The sequence below is a fragment of the Hyperoodon ampullatus genome (assembly GCF_949752795.1).
Source record: "Hyperoodon ampullatus genome assembly, chromosome: X".
Taxonomy (NCBI): Eukaryota; Metazoa; Chordata; class Mammalia; order Artiodactyla; family Ziphiidae; genus Hyperoodon; species Hyperoodon ampullatus.
Genome location: NC_136913.1, coordinates 112,325,153 through 112,341,174, shown reverse-complemented (window position 1 = coordinate 112,341,174; position 16,022 = coordinate 112,325,153). Strand labels below are relative to the sequence as shown.

The window sequence follows — 16,022 nt, the reverse complement described above, 5'->3', positions numbered from 1 at the left end:
AGAGCAGCGTGCCCATCTTAGCGAGCTCTCTGTAGATCGTGCAAGTGTCCCGAGGCCCGGGAGAGGTGACTGCTGGTCCTCTTTGCAACTCGACCAACCAGGCAGAAGCAAAGAGAAGCTGGCCAATTTCTGTCTCACATACAGCAACTCCTGGGAAACACCCTGTCCTTTCCTGGCCCCCTTCTTGGGATGGCAGGCTGGGCACGTTGCCTGAGCAGTTCAGCTCCACCCGTTGGCAGGTGGCATGTGGTTCTGCATGGCCCCTTACCTTGGAAAAACTGCTGACACAAAACTCCTGAGATCCAAAGCGCTGGCAGTCACCTGTCGTGGACTCCTCATCAGAAAGAGGTGCTCTTCTAGCGTGGGAGACACAACCAGAAAAGGGACATGAGGCCTAGTCTTCAGGCCACCACTACCTTCCCCAGAACGCCCCCTGCCTGCCTGGGTTCCCATAAAACCCTCCTGTCTCGCTTCCCTTGGTGGCTTGGGGGAAATCACAAGGAACTAGGGGTGGGGGAGGTCCAGGCTGCAAACCGGAGCCTCCGTGCCCAGCTTTTCAAGTTCCTGCCAAGGAGCCTGATCTGACTAGACTCCCCTCTTTGGGCTGTGTATTCTAGGGTTCTCACCAGGAGTGTGGAGGACCCCAGCACCTTTGCCTTGTCCCTAGAGCTTATCCATCAAGGTGACCGTCCAGGAGGTACTGGGCATTGCCAGAAGGGGAGAGATAATTCACAGAAGATCCCAAAAGGCATGCAAACTGCTTTTCTCGTAAATATGATCTTATTTTAAGTCTACAGGGAAAGCTGGCTGCAGGTACCATAAGGGTAACCCTTTCCTAAAACAAATAACCACCCCCATTGTGTTTCATGTTCTAAATCCAAATCATCACCTAGTCACCTGATGAGCTTGCCTAGAGCAGATACACATTTATTAGCGCACATAATGATACTGATTTGAGGCAGGTCACTGAGCATCAAGGGGCATTTCAAGGGCACGACTTCTTTCCCTCTAGGGTATCTCTTCCCCTTTTCTAGGGTATCTCTTCCCCTTTTCTAGGGTACCAGAGAGCTCAAGCCAGCACCCTCCTTCCTACCTTTCTGCTCTTGCTTGCATCCTATCCCCTTCCAGCTCCCCCACTCTCTGCTTGGCCTCCCAGCACCACTGCATTTTCTCCCATCGCAAAGGGAAGGAAGCCTTCAAGGCTACAGACCCCGAATTCAAGTTGGTACATTGCAGAGGGAAACGCTCAAGGCCAGAGAGCTGGTTCCCAAAGGAGGAAAACTCAACTGTACCCTCACCTCCTCAAAATGTCTTCTCTAAAATTTGGGCAAGAATCTTAGAAAATGGTATATCCTGACCAAAAAAAAAAAAAAAAAAAAGGTCAGACTGGGAGGGTGAAGTTGAAGAGAAGACAAACACCCACTGGAAGTTTGGTATTTTGAGTTATAGCAAGAGCGTGCCACTGCTGCCCTAGGGAAGACACCAGTGGGGCAGGAGCCATGGTGTGAGTGGCCAAGTGGAAAGCTGAGGTGCAAGAATAAAGCTCCAGAGGAAGCCCTGAGATGTGGTTCCTAGGGTGCAAAGCACAGGAATGCTCTGTGCACCTCCGGGGAGCTAGACTGCCTTGGGGTTTGCCCCCCTTCTTCAGAGCCTCGACCTGAGCTCTGCAACAGCAAGGGAAGAAGCCAGCATCTGCCTCACCAGCCATCCTAACCAAAGGGCAGTCAGGGCGCCCACAACCAACTCCCACAAGAACTAACTCCTTCCCTCCCACTGGAACAGGGCACCGTTGACAGACCCCAAAATTGTACCTGGGGCAAGAGAAGCAAAAAAGGCAAGGGGATCACCGCGGGCCTCTCCCCATCTTTTCAGGGCTCCAGAAGGGACTAACGGGGGGGAAAGGCTTGTTCCCTTTAAAAGGCATCTAGGCTGGCAGAAGTGGGAGGGTTCCACTGCTGGCAGTGACTGCTGGTGACAAACAGAAATGATGATAAGGAGAGAGGAGGGCTGGAGCTGCAGTCGGGGTCCCAAGGAAGGGGAGCCTGAGGGAAAGGGCAAACATACTTCGACATCAACCCCTGAGAGCCCAGAAGAGCAAGACCAATACCCAGCCTTAGGCCAGGCCAGGGATGGTTTTGCGGGGAGGATGGTGATGAGGAAAAAGGAGCGGCAGGGAACCACCCCCCTTCACCAACCCCACATGAGGGACCACAGAGGGGAGACACTATTTCCATTTCCCCCTTCCTGACCATACAAAGGGGAGTTCAGCTGCATATTCGGCCCTCCTTGCTCGGCTCCCACCCTGCATAAAGTCACCTTGAAAGTAGAAACCCTGCCTTCGAAGGCAGCCACCAGAGAACGGCAGAGCCACCGGCCCAGAGACTCTGGAGGTGGCAGCGACAACAGCAGTCCTGGCTACTCCAGCCATACCCACACCTGAGTGCCAGCCCCCAAAGGCTCTGGGAAAATGTCCTGCGGCCACGTTTCAAACCCTCTGAGGAGAGGGGTGTGTAAAGCCAAGCAAACGTTAAATTGCTCCATTGAGAGAAGAGCCTGGGACAGAGACAGCTTGCAGGGCAGGGGTGCATGGGGAGAGGAGGGTCAACCAGGCAAGATTAGGAGGGCGTGGGTGGCGGGGAGAAGGGAGCAGGGGTCAAAGCAGGCTTCAGTCAGGTCTGGAAATCAATCCCACTGTTTCCTCCCAACAGAGATGACCCTGGGCCGTTATGCTCAAGGCTTTGTTGAACCTAAACCAGAAACAGCCATAACCTTTCAGGGCTGTTTTCCTAATTATTAAGGACTAGCACCACTGTCAAACCAGACCTTTTTCAGTTCCTGTTGGGCCCTAACTACATGGCACACATCTCGCTTAGATCCCAGCCCCTGCAGACTTCCCATAGCACCCCAAGACTGCCTTCATTCCAGCCAAGGTCTCCCCCAAACACACCATGTGAGAAATATCAGCCCTCACCTGAAACTCCTACTCATCCCCCAAGCCCCGGCGCAAAGGTCACTGCCTCTGGGAAGCCTTCCCTTATTCCCCCAGGAAGTTTTTCATTCTGGCCTCTAGACTCCCACGGGACCTGTACACGCCGCTCGACAGCACTTACCACCAATATCCCATGACTACTGGTTTGCTCTGATTGAGTTTAATAAATGTTTGGTGAATGAAGGCATGAATGGGTACAAGAAAGGAAACAGCAAGCAAGCAAACAGAGGGACTTAGCTGGAGGCTTGTCTAGAGTCGGCCACCTGAGGCCAGCATAAAGCCCCTGTCCCCAGTTTCTACAGTCCTCAGCTACATCTGATGGCGCCGGGCAGGCTTCTCAAACATAACTTTAAGAGTTAACCCCCAGATGCAGCTTTACACCCAAAATGTCGAAGTTCTACAGGTGGTCAAGGGCTAAGGAAGATGGTTTTTAAATAAGGTGAGATCACATTTTGGAAATCAGCTATAGCATGGCCTGGGCTGTAGTGGGAAGGTGACAGCAATGGGTAGATGAGATCAGAAGTGTCAACACTTAAAAAAGGTCATCTTAACCACGTGGCATATTTGGTAATCTAACATCCCAAGAAAGGTCCATGAGGAGGGAAAATCAGGTTCAGGCCCACTTCCTGGTCCTTTTTCAGAGGGGATTTAGAATAGACAGTAAACTAAGGTAACTTGTTCATTGATTTTTTGAAGGCTCTAGTCCAGATCTCTACATCAAAGTCTCAACTACTTATAACTAGCTGCCAATGAATACTCACGCAAATCAATACCAGCACTCTGCCTTCCCCAGATCATCTCTTAGTTATTATCTAAGGACATACGTCATATGCAAAGGAAAATACCTTTCTTGTGCAGATCTCAGAAGAATTTTGTCTTATTTTCCTTGATCTTGATTTTTATATTCTAAAATTAAATTCCTTTTAAGTCCATCTCTAACTTGTTCCTCAGTATAGACAGCATTAAACCATAGGCGCTAATGGCTTTAAAAAATAAAATAAAAAGGTCTATTCTCCTAACCTGAACCTCACACAAGTACATACTTCTCCAGTTAAGAACAGAAGAAAGTAGATACACACAAAGATGTCCATTCCTTTTCCCTTCAATATTACCAACACTCTCCCACATGCACACACACCCATGCACACACTTCCAAGATTTCCCCAAGGAAATGCCAGACCTTGAATCCCAGGAAAAGCCATATCGTTCTGTGTTCCAGGTGGCTGATTGGATGTATTTGGGTTTCAACAGTCGATATATTGAAACCAGCAAGCATGGGGGAGCCGTACCTTCTCTAAAAATGGGAGAGGCATTGCAACCATCACACACAGCTCTCTGGCCAAGGGTTATGAAACTCAAATGTAGAATCTGAAGGCCATTTTGAGTGCTCTTCATATGGGGCATGATCAGGAAATGGAACAGCCTGGTCAACCCAGTATTTTGGTGAACAGAAAACTGAAAACACACGCAGATCAGGCAAGCATCACCAACTCTCCATTTCATACGAAAACTACGTTAAGCAGTTTGATCCTCCTTTGATACTTCATAAGGATCTCTCTGCGAATCATCATTAGCCTTGTGAGGCAGGGAAGTGCTGATCACCAGAATACCCACTAACAGTTTCCAGTATAAAGCTGAATGACAAAATCGCCTTTCTTCCAGGCTTAGATCAAGGACCAAAAATATCTTACACGTATCCTTGAGCACAGAACATGGATGCAGCAAATAAAACTCGCAATTGCCTGAGCTTCCCTTTAATCCACAATCTGACAGTTCTTAATGAGCAGACAAATACTAGTCGGCAAAAGGTCATCTGCTGGCCTCCTCACTTTCATCTGAACAGGGACGGCATGGCAGAGCAGGCCACTCACACAGCCCCAGCCCCAGCCCATCTCAGGAAAATTAGAAACAACCAGCAGCCTCCTCCCCAGGGTCCCCCCTCAGGCCCTGCTGCAGCTACCTCGCTAGGGAGCAGGCACCGCTCACTGGAAGCCGGCAACGGCCACCTTCCCAGCCTCCTCACCTCTCCTCGTTGATGCCACACATGCGAATCCGGTCAGAACTGGTCCAGTTGTGCACGCCGCTGTAGAGCGGTGCTGTAGAGATCATGACAGCCACTCACCACCGGCTAGGACCTGCTGTGGCCACTCCCCCTGGGGAAAAAGAACTCCCAAAAATCAAAACTTGTAACACGGACAGCTGCTTTAACCACCTTTTATGCGGAAACATTTAAATAAATAAAGGTAATTAGAGCACCAAAATGTTAAAGCAGTCTCTCACAAGCCAGCCTGCTATGGAAAATTAAGGTCCAAATGGGGATGAGGGAGCACCAGCTTTCCAGGAATCCACAGGTTTCGGGATGGAGACGAGGATGCTGTTAATCACCTAGAGTGATTTTTAAATTATCTGAAAGACAGATATGCATGAGTGTTCGAGGAAATTCAATCTATTTCAGACAAGTGAGATGCCAGTATATTGTTCTACACACATTTAGCCTAACCAACTACAATTAGGGGGTCATTCCCATATATGAACAGGGCACCGAAAGACTACTGGGGAATCTTTTTCTCGTCAACTCTCCAGTCCATGAGTACTGAAGTATTTGAGTGACATAACCAATTTAAGCTCTCCAGAGGAAGCACATGCTTTCTTTATAAGCCCTTCAAACATACTCATTCTAATTTCAAGTTAGGAGTTATATAGATATAATGCATATAGCTAACCTGGTTTAAAGTGCCCTTCAGATCAGATGCCATACTCCTTGCGCTCTGACCACAAACAAACAGAAAACAATGCTCCATCAAGAACCACACATGTCTGCCCCGTCCCTTCCTATCGGTCTGTCATCCCCATGACCTACCGCCCCCTTCACCAGCCAATGTCGGGTTCTCGCCGTTGACAACCACTGCACAGCCAACTCACCTTCCAGAGAAAATGAGGCATCAAGAGAAAGAGGTTTATCCAATGAGCTTGTCTTGAGACCCTCAAACTCGAATTAACTTATTAGCTAAAAGCCTTATTCATCAAAGCTCAACTGAACAAAACCCTACAGGGATCAGAATTTTATGCTGTTCTCCACTTTCCAAAGAAGTAAACCACAGTAAAATACAGTCACCTCAGGAATTGGTTTCATTTATCCTTTATACAATTTTCAGAGATTGTCCATATTCAACACAGTATCACTTACTCATTCAACAAATATGTATTGAGCACCTACTATGTGCTGGCACTGTCCTAGGTACTGGGGATTCAACAATTAACAAAAGAGACCAGAAATCTCTGCCTTCATGGAGCTTATATTCTAGTGGGATGAGATGGACAATAAACACGTTAAATGAGTCTGTGTTACAGTATGTGAGAAGGTGGTATGACACAGGCTAAGGGGCAAGGGCGATGGTGGGGGGCAGGGAGTGGAATGGGCTGCAATGTGTACGTGGGTGATCAGAGTAGGCTCTGCTGAGAAGGAGACATGTAAACATCCTGAAGGAAGCAAAGAGGCGAGCCATGTGGATATCTGGGGAAGAGCATTCCAGGCAGAAGGAACAACCTTGCAAAGGTCCTTAAGGCACGAGGTGCCTGCTAAGATCAGAAAAGAGCCAGGAGGCCAGCGTGGCTGGCACAGAGGGAGCAGACAAGGGAGAGAGTCAGTGAGAGGAGAGCAGGGCCACATCCCCCATTCTCTCCTTGGTCCTCATCCTACTCCTGTCCCTGTCGCATAGGATACTGCTGCCTTCGCCCCTTCCTTTGTACCTGCCCCTTTCCTGGCTTTCCAGACCCAGTGCCTGCTGGCCTATCTGGGGCCCTTCTCTCCTGCCACCCCGGAAACCTGGCCCTCGGTCTGTCCTCACCTCTGCCACCCTCTCCTATCCCCCTTCCCCTTCCCTCCCTCTCTCTCTTCCTACCCCACCCATCTCTCTCTTTCCCTTCCCCCTCCTCTCTCAATCTCTCTCTCCCATTTCTATTTCTCCTCATCATTCCCCTTCCCCCTATTATTCTCCCAGCTCTCTCTCTCTCTTCCCCTCTCCTCTGCTTCTCTTCTCCTTCTCTCTCCTCCCCTGCCATGGTCCCCTCTCCTCCAACGTTCTCCCCTTTCCCACCCCTCCTGCCCCTGTCCTTTCCCTCCTTTATTTCACCTTTCTTATTTCCCCTCAGGCTCCACTCTCTCCTCCCTTTCCTCCTCCTTCCCTTCCTCCCTCCCCACTACCCCCCCTGCCCTCTACTCTTAGTCCTCGGGCCTCAGACTTCAGTCTCCCTCTCTTGTCCTTCTGTCTTCCTCTGTCTCTCCTCTTCCTGTCTCTCTAGCTCAAGTCTGGCTCTCACTGGCTCTCCCCAACCCCTCCGCACCCCTCCCTCTGCCCTGAACCCCCTCCCTCTGTGTGTGTGTGTGTGTGTGTGTGTGTGCTGCCCCTCCTTTTCGCTTAGCTCAAGAGCTCCCACAGTTTCAACTCACCCCTTCGTGCGCTGATGACTCCGAAATCTGTATCTCTAGCCCTGACCTCTCTCCTTAGACCCAGACCAGAATTTCCAGCTGCCAACAACTTGCTGTTAATTGGATGTCCACCGAGCCCCTCAAACTCAAACCGAACTCATTATCTGTTACCATAAACCTGCTCTCCACCCCCACGCCCAGAGTGTTTCCTATCTTAGGTAATAGCACCACTATCCCCTAGCCTGGAAATTTTAGCATCCAACTCCTTCTCTCCCCCACCACCCACATGCAATCAGGAGTCAAGCCTTAATAATGCCATCTCCATCCTCTCCTTCTACCCCTCTCGCCACTGCCCTGATGCAGACCCTCATCATCTCTTGACCAGAATATCACACTAGCCTCTTAACTGGTCCCTCTGCCTCCAATCTCTTAATTCTACAATCAATTCATCTTCTAAAGAACCAGTTCGATCACATCACCCCCTCCCTCCTCCAAAGCTTTCAATAGCTTTCCTCTGTCTTCAGAATCAAGCCCACATTTCTCAGCACAGCATTCAGGGCCTTCCACAACCTGGTCTCAAACCTCCTGTCTAGCCTCCTCTTCAGCCACATCCTGCTATTTCCCTGTGCCCTTGCCACCCCAACTCCTGACCCTTCCCTGAAGTGGCCTCTCCTGTGTCCCCTCTTCCTTTCTGTCCTCTCTCAAAGCCTAGCTTAAATGTCATCATGTCATCTCCCCAGCCCCAGCCCCTGGTCGGTTAACTCCTCCCTCTCTGGTTCTCCTCAAACATTTCATTCCCACCCCTACCACAGCACAGATTCTTAGTCCCTCTGCTGTGTGGTTAGTTGGGGATGTGGCACGTCTGTCTTGCCCCCACCCCCAGACAATCAGCTACTTACGGTAAGAAATGCTGTCTTTTCTGTCTCTGGTTCTTCTGCAATATCTTACGTATAGTAAGTACTCAGTATATACGTGTTATATGGAAGTGAAACCTGGATGAGAATTGAGGTGGTGACCCTGAGAAATTACATGAAGCAAAAGAAACCTCCCTAAAAAGTATTCACCATGCCTACTATTTTAAAAAAAAATGTATTTTGATGAAAACGCTATGCACTATCTATAGCACACCCTTCCAAGCTGCCTGATTCTAGCCCAGTTCATTGTCTTTGAGTTATTTTGCACCTTTGTAAATTGCAGGTAACTGATGGATATGCAAACTCTGTCTTGTCCCATGCAGTTTGGATTGACTTTCCTCCCCACTGTGGAAAAACCAGTTTTGCCTCCATTTGCAATTCAATTCCTTTACTCCATATAAATTTGTGCTTTTTGGACTTTTTCTTTGAACCGTCTATAACATCTGTCTGGTTCTCTTGCTGATTAACGAGTAAAATAAAATCTTTAATACGTGTTCATTTTTACATCTGTAAGAGACTCATGATTTTATCTTTTTCTGAAAGTTATCTTTAACATTCCTAAAACAGTTATGTAGGCTCACACATAATTTCAGAGAGATTTCCACAAGGGCTAAGACAAATGGGTTGACTGTCTGCATCACATCAGGTCACCGGGATCCCACTCCCTAAACATCCTGGTTGATCAAGTTTTGACTGTTTCTTAGAGTATCTTGGAATATCCCAGTTTAGGAAACAACAGCTCAGCCTGTTGGCTGACCAGCCTGGGACAGAAATCAGAGGGGGGAATCCTGGCATTTGGAAACAGAATAACGTATAAAATACCATTACCTAGATAAGGGAGTTTTTAGACCCCCCAAATCCCCAAATGACAATAACAACAACAAGAAAAGCAAGTAAAAACCAAAATAATTACCATACAATGTGCATTTTATGACTACCTAGAGAGCAAACCTGATCCTAGGCAGCCCCACTTTCACAAGATCCTGAAGATAGAGCATCTGCTTAAGTCTCAGCCTCCCACTCTTCCACTATGATTTTGTCAGACCAACATCTCTTCTTACCTGAAGTCCTCTGCTGCTAATTAATAGTAGCCTTTGCGGAGGCAGGGAGGGGAGGGGATGGGTAGAAAGCACAGTCAGGAGAGCACAGCTGAGTGGTCTACACAAGAAGCAAAGATTGGTTCTCCCGAGCCAGAGAGCAGGCAAAGGGAACTTCTAAAGAGGCACCGGTGGCGTCAATGCTCACATAGGACAGGAGGAGTCAAGATGGACAATGCACACCAATATTTCCCAAGTCAGAATCACCGAGGTGATGGTTCAAAATAGAGATTCAGGGCTTCCCTGGTGGCGCAGTGGTTGGGAGTCTGCCTGCTGATGCAGGGGACACGGGTTCGTGCCCCGGTCCGGGAAGATCCCACATGCCCCGGAGCGGTTGGGCCCGTGAGCCATGGCCGCTGAGCCTGCATGTCCGGAGCCTGTGCTCCGCAACGGGAGAGGCCACAGCAATGAGAGGCCTGTGCACCGCAAAAAAAAAACAAAAAAAACAAAACAAAAAACAAAAATCAAAATACAGATTCATAGGTCCCAGCCCTGGAGATTCTGATCCAGTAGGCCCAGGGTTTTGTTTTGTTATTATCATATCCAATCAAATTAATAACCACTCAGCTGTACACTATGCCTCAGGAGAGGTGAGCAGAAAGGGAAAATCCTACAGACACACCCCACGTGGTAGGTTTCACCGGTGTACACACTTGGGGCCCAGCTTGCTTTTGCTCCTAGTGCCTGCACTCACGTGTGGTGTACAACTCTCCGTCTCTCTCTCACTCCCTCTCTGATGGGAACCATCACATCAAAGGCAAAAGGCGAAGTTCCTAAAAGGAACTTGGAAGAAACCTGGTAATCTCAAGTGACCCAGGAAGCACAGGGATACGAAATACCGCAAAGGATTTTCCCAGATGTCACAACCATGTAATTGCTAAGAAATGAACAGCTGCACGGCCCCAGAATCAAATGCTGGTCACTGCCTGGAAGGCAGCAGGACCACTGTGAGCTGTCCCCACTTTGGGGGGAAAAACTCAAAAGACACATCCAACTCGTGGTGAGAACAAAGGAGAACACATGCTCCACCAATCCAAAGTGATAAGTGTGGCTGAAAATATAAATAAAGAACACTTTTTGATTTAGAAGGCACACGTACACATAAGTAGAAGGACTGACCAAGATACAAGGGAATGAATCCAAGAAGCGGGCGGCAAAAAGCAGGTAGCCAGGCACAATCACCGCACTATGAAACAGGGGAAACCAAAGAGAAATGGACTAATAGGAGAGCGATAACCTTAAAATGGTGAAAAGAGCAGCTAAGCTGAGGGTGAGCAGGTAGTAGAAGAAAAACCATAATGAGGTAGAACTCTTTCCCCCAAAATCCAAACGGAAAAAAAAATGCTCGAAGACAAGTGCAGGTGTGAAAGGCATAAAAGAGAAGCCCATAGCATATAACAACCAAAAAGGAAAAAAATGAAATAGGGGAACCTGAAATATTTCACCATAGTGGGCCAAACTGAAACACTGGGGGGAAGCACTGAAGACAGACATTTTAGAAAAGTTTAGAGAGAATATGTTCTCAAAAGGGGAAGAACATCGAATTGTAGCCCAAGTTAGGGTTGGGAGAATTGGTAATAAGGGACAGTCAGCACTAAAATCTCAAAGGAGATTGTACAGATTGGGTAGACTTTTTTGGTTCTGTTTTGAAAGGAAGATGCCAAAACAAGCAGATTTCACAACAACGACAAGCAAAAGCATGCTCATCCTGCATGTGAGGAAGAGGAGGACATGACAGGAGGTAACAGAGCATCTATCTGACTTTCTTTTTTTTTTACGAAAGTAGACCTTGTTAAAAACTTTTAGTTTTTACCCTTGAAAAATGACCAGACAGGGGATTTCCCTGGTGGTGGCACGGTGGTTGAGAATCCGCCTGCCACGCAGTGGTTGAGAATCCACCTGCCAGTGCAGGGGACATGGGTTCAATCCCTGGTCTGGGAAAATCCCGCATGCCGCAGAGCAGCTAAGCCCATGGGCCATAACTACTGAGCCTCCACTCTAGAGCCCATGAGCCACAACTACTGAGCCCGCTTGCTGCAACTACTGAAGCCCATGCACCTAGAGCCTGTGCTCCGCAACAAGAGAAGCCACCACAATGAGAAGCCCGTGAACTGCAACGAACAGTAGCCCCCACTTGCCGTAACCAGAGAAAAGCCCACGCGCAGCAACGAAGACCCAACACAGCCAGAAACAATAAATAAATAAAATAAAATAATAAAATTAATAAATTTATTTTAAAAAAAAGAATCCGCCTGCCAATGCAGGGGACACAGGTTCGATCCCTGGCCCGGGAAGATCCCACATGCCGCGGATCAACTAAGCCCATGCACAACAACTACTGAGCCTGCGCTCTAGAGTCCGTGAGCCACAACAACGAAGCCCGCATGCCTGGAGCCCGTGCTCCGCAACAAGAGAAGCCACCTCAATGAGAAGCCCGCGCACTGCAACAGAGTGGGCCCCGCTCACCGCGGGGCTACAGAAAACCCACGTGCAGGGATGAAGACCCAATGCAGCCATAAATAAATAAATAAATAAATAAATAAATTTGTTAAAAAATAAAAGGAAAGAAAAGAAAATGACCAGACAGGGTGTTTGTTAGTCTAGTGGACCAGTTCCCCAGAATCACGTAGCTCCTTTTGTGGCCAAAAACCCCTTACGTGCAGAACAACTGGTGCTGGCAGCGCATGGGATACAACTGGGACCCCTACACATAGCATGAAACCTGCCCATTTACTCCTGCTTGGACTCTGCCATCCAGACAGTAAATTAGAAACTCAAGATTAAGAAGGCCTCAGTTAAACTAAATCTGGTAGTACTCCCCCAGGACTCTTTTGGTTCACACTGTCTTGTGACCTGGAAGCAATTATGACTTTAAAAAAATGAAAGAGCCGGAAAATATTCCTCTTGAAGCCTGGCCCTGAATCTGTCCTCAAGAGGATAGGCGTGGCCAGTAGACAGTTAAAGAAGGAGGGCTGGGTCAGTGATGACTAATAAGTAAAGAAAACCAACTTTGGGACCTACTGCTCCAAGAGAAATCCAGAGCCCTGGGGAAAGCTCCCGTAAGACAGAGGTATTCGCATTCTGATTTCACAGAAGCAAAGGAAAGGCCACCCTACTACCCCACTTTGGGAAAAGCAGCATCTAAGACACCCCCAAGGAGATCCAAGTGGTCACTGGCATTGAGATCCTAGGGAACATGAAAAGGCCACGGCTTCCACCCAGTCACTGGAGTGCCTTTAGAGAGATGTCAAAATGTCTCAAAATCATTGTTTTCAATAGGAAAGTTTACACATACCCAACAAGGATAACTTTACCTGACTTTAGATATAGAACCCTCACCACAGGTCTTACCCTCCTTGTCCCTCTGCCTTCTTCCACGTATAGGACTAGCATTCCTATTTCTCCTACTTAATTACATATCCGAAACCTCACCCCCCAATGAGGAAGTTCTTCCAACTTAAATTGTTCTAATTTAATGATTTCCCATATAAGGATATTCTAATATTCTCCTCCGGCTCTCCCCTCAATATCAATATCCCCTCTTCTTTCCCTACCATTAACCAAATACCATTCCTTGAAATTCAAGAGTCCCGTATACGTGCCCCAATCACTTTGTTTCCCTTTATGCAAAACAGGTTCCTCTACCACCATACACCACCACACACAAACATACAAACACACAAAATCAACTGAAAATAATCTGCTGGGAAATTGAAAGGAGGAAGGGGCCCTTTGCACTGTTCATCCCCACCTTCTACTCTAGCACTTCCTGGTTACCCTGAGGGTTTTTTTTCTATCCAAATAGTTCCACGAGTTCTACTCCAAGGGATAAGTCTTATAAGGGACACTGCATTCTGTTCCCAGATGCATTCATTCCTGTATTTACCGAGAAGGCTAAGGAGTTGTCTGCACACGGCTCTAGCACAGACACCTTCACAGACTCCTTGGGTACCTCCATGTTTGAAAACCCTGCCTTATAAACATTTATGAGATTTGGATACAAAGGAATGTTAACTATCTGCTAAACGCATGAGAGCTTACTCATTCAAATGAATAAATGTCGTTACCTCCAAAGTAGTCACTTTGGGAAGCCAGACATTCACCTCAAAGCAGTGACCAAGGCTTGCGATCTCTTTGGAGCTCTTCCAGTGGGCGTTACCATCCAAACCTTTCTCAAGCCAACTCACAGCCTTTTCAGTCTCCTCACGAGCGCTGAATCCATCCATTCAGAGTCATTTTGATGTTTTAAAACTGCCAAAACCCATTCAGAATCATCTAATCACACAACGGCAATACCCTTGAAGAATGATATACAGTTTACCGGCGGTAACCGTGGGTTTCATTTCACATCTGTGGTTGGCTGAATCCAGGGATGCGAACCTCGTGCGCGGATGCAGAAGGCCGACTGTGTTCCTTCTACTCCGCCATATTTTGTCAGGGGCTTGAGCGTCCTCGGATTTTCGTATCCATTTTGATATCCACGGGGGTTCCTGTAACCAATACCCCGCAGATACCAAGGGACGGCTGTACGCTAGTACCCAAAGCCAAAACTGTGGGGGGCAAAACTTGGAGGGCATTTTCAGCCCCCACTTCTCAACCATCTGAGATATCTCACTATGTGCAGTTACTATGTCATCTGCAAAAATTGAGAATAACACAGAAGCACTTGAACGGACCAAAGGTAATCGATTTCAGCAGTGAAGTAGGCAAAAACAAAAGTGTTAATCTCTCACGTATATTTTCATACCACCAGATCATTTTAGCTTTTCCACCCACTGCCAAGATACTTTTTTCCTATTATTCAAATAGTACTCACTTCCATTTCCTGCTGCAAGGAAATTATTTTACTCTATTTAAGGAAAATACCTCATCATAGCTTTAAACTGGACCTAGGCTCTAGGAACAAGATTTTGTACAACTTCTAGATGTCACAGATATCTAGAAAACCTAAACATCATGAAATTAATCGTTCCTTTTCCAAATGCAAAGCCACCTCAAAATGTCACCCTAAGTAACTAGGGTCATCCTTTGAGCACTTCTCATTTCTACTAGATCAAAAAAATGAGTTGGCTTTCCTCAATTTGGTCTTCAGCAGGACCATGTGAATATTTGGTGTGTCTTTCACACTCCAAAGTTTAATCATTGTAATCTGAGACTTCAATCCCTTTTGTGATGCTTCTGTGTCCTCCCTGCCATAAACTGTGACAGTGGCTCTCAGGTCCTCCATTTCAGTATACAGCATTCATGATATGGAATTTTTCACCTAAAGAGAATTCCTCCTCACCAAACTTTGGCCCCTTTTTTTTTTTTTGCGGTACGCAGGCCTCTCACTGTTGCGGCCTCTCCCGTTGCGGAGCACAGGCTCCGGACGCACAGGCTCCGGACGCACAGGCTCCGGACGCACAGGCTCAGCGGCCATGGCTCACGGGCCCAGCCGCTCCATGGCATGTGGGATCCTCCCGGACCGGGGCACGAACCCATGTCCCCTGCATCGGCAGGCGGACTCTCAACCACTGCGCCACCAGGGAAGCCCTGGCCTTTTTTAAAAAAAACTCTCCTGGACCTCTTACACAAATACTTGGAGAGGCCATATCAGCCTATTTTTTTTTCTATTCTCTCACCCCAGAATATGGGGCTTAACTCATTTTATATATTTACTCATTCAAAGGTACACACACACACACACACACACACACACACACAATTAGCTCACAGAATTTCAAACTCTCAATATTGGCTCAATCTGCTACCAGTCTATAGGTTTCTCAAGGGTAGCAAAAATATTTTCTACTTCTTTTCATAGTTCCTCCCAATAGTGTCTAGCATGACACAGAGCACACAATATGCGCTCGATAATTACTTGCTAAACTACGGGGAAAAACTAAAATTCCCTCTACCCCATACAGAAACCAAGAACAACCCCATGTAAAAAGCATTGGGTCCGACTTCCCTGGTGGCGCAGTGGTTAAGAATCCACCTGCCAATGCAGGGGACACGGATTCAAGCCCTGGTCTGGGAAGATCCCACATGCCACGGAGCGACTAAGCCCGTGCGCCACAACTACTGAGCCTGCACTCTAGAGCCCGCGAGCCACAACTACTGAGCACCCGCACCTAGGGCCCATGCTCCACAACAAGGGAAACCACCACAATGAGAAGCCCCCGCACCGCAACGAAGAGTAGCCCCCGCTCGCTGCAACTAGAGAAAGCCCGCGTGCAGCAACGAAGACCCAATGCAACCAAAAATAAATTAATTAATTAGTTAACTAAAAAAAATAAAGGCATTGGGTCTTTGAATTCCTTTTACTTCCCGTGCTCTCTCATAAACTTTCTCTCCTTTCTTCTCCTTACTTCCATGATAAAGAAACCACAGAAATAAAATAAAATTGGGCTGGGGCAAAACAATAAAGTCAACTTCCAATTATCTGTAGCTTAGCCACAGCTAATTTTTAAACCCAGCCGACTTATGGACTGCCTTCTGCCACTTATAGTAGATGTGTGCTCAGGGAACAACTCATTTTAATATTTGCCTAAGCATCATATAAATAGGAAGGTAGATCTGCTGGGGAGGGGGACAGGTAGAGAATAATAATG

At 47.5% G+C, this 16,022-nt stretch overlaps 1 protein-coding gene across 2 annotated transcripts in view; it reads right to left on the bottom strand.

The window, feature by feature from the left end:
* BCORL1 (BCL6 corepressor like 1) overlaps positions 1–5,098 on the bottom strand; it is a gene marked incomplete at both ends in the record, with an annotated part of 40,649 nt that extends 35,551 nt beyond the window's left edge. For both annotated transcript variants that reach the window (XM_079727612.1, XM_079727613.1), the window contains 2 exons: positions 269–356; positions 5,013–5,098. In XM_079727612.1, the coding sequence (XP_079583738.1) occupies positions 269–356; positions 5,013–5,098 (174 nt within the window). The remainder of the gene's footprint in view (positions 1–268; positions 357–5,012) is intronic.
* Positions 5,099–16,022: the final 10,924 nt, after the last annotated feature.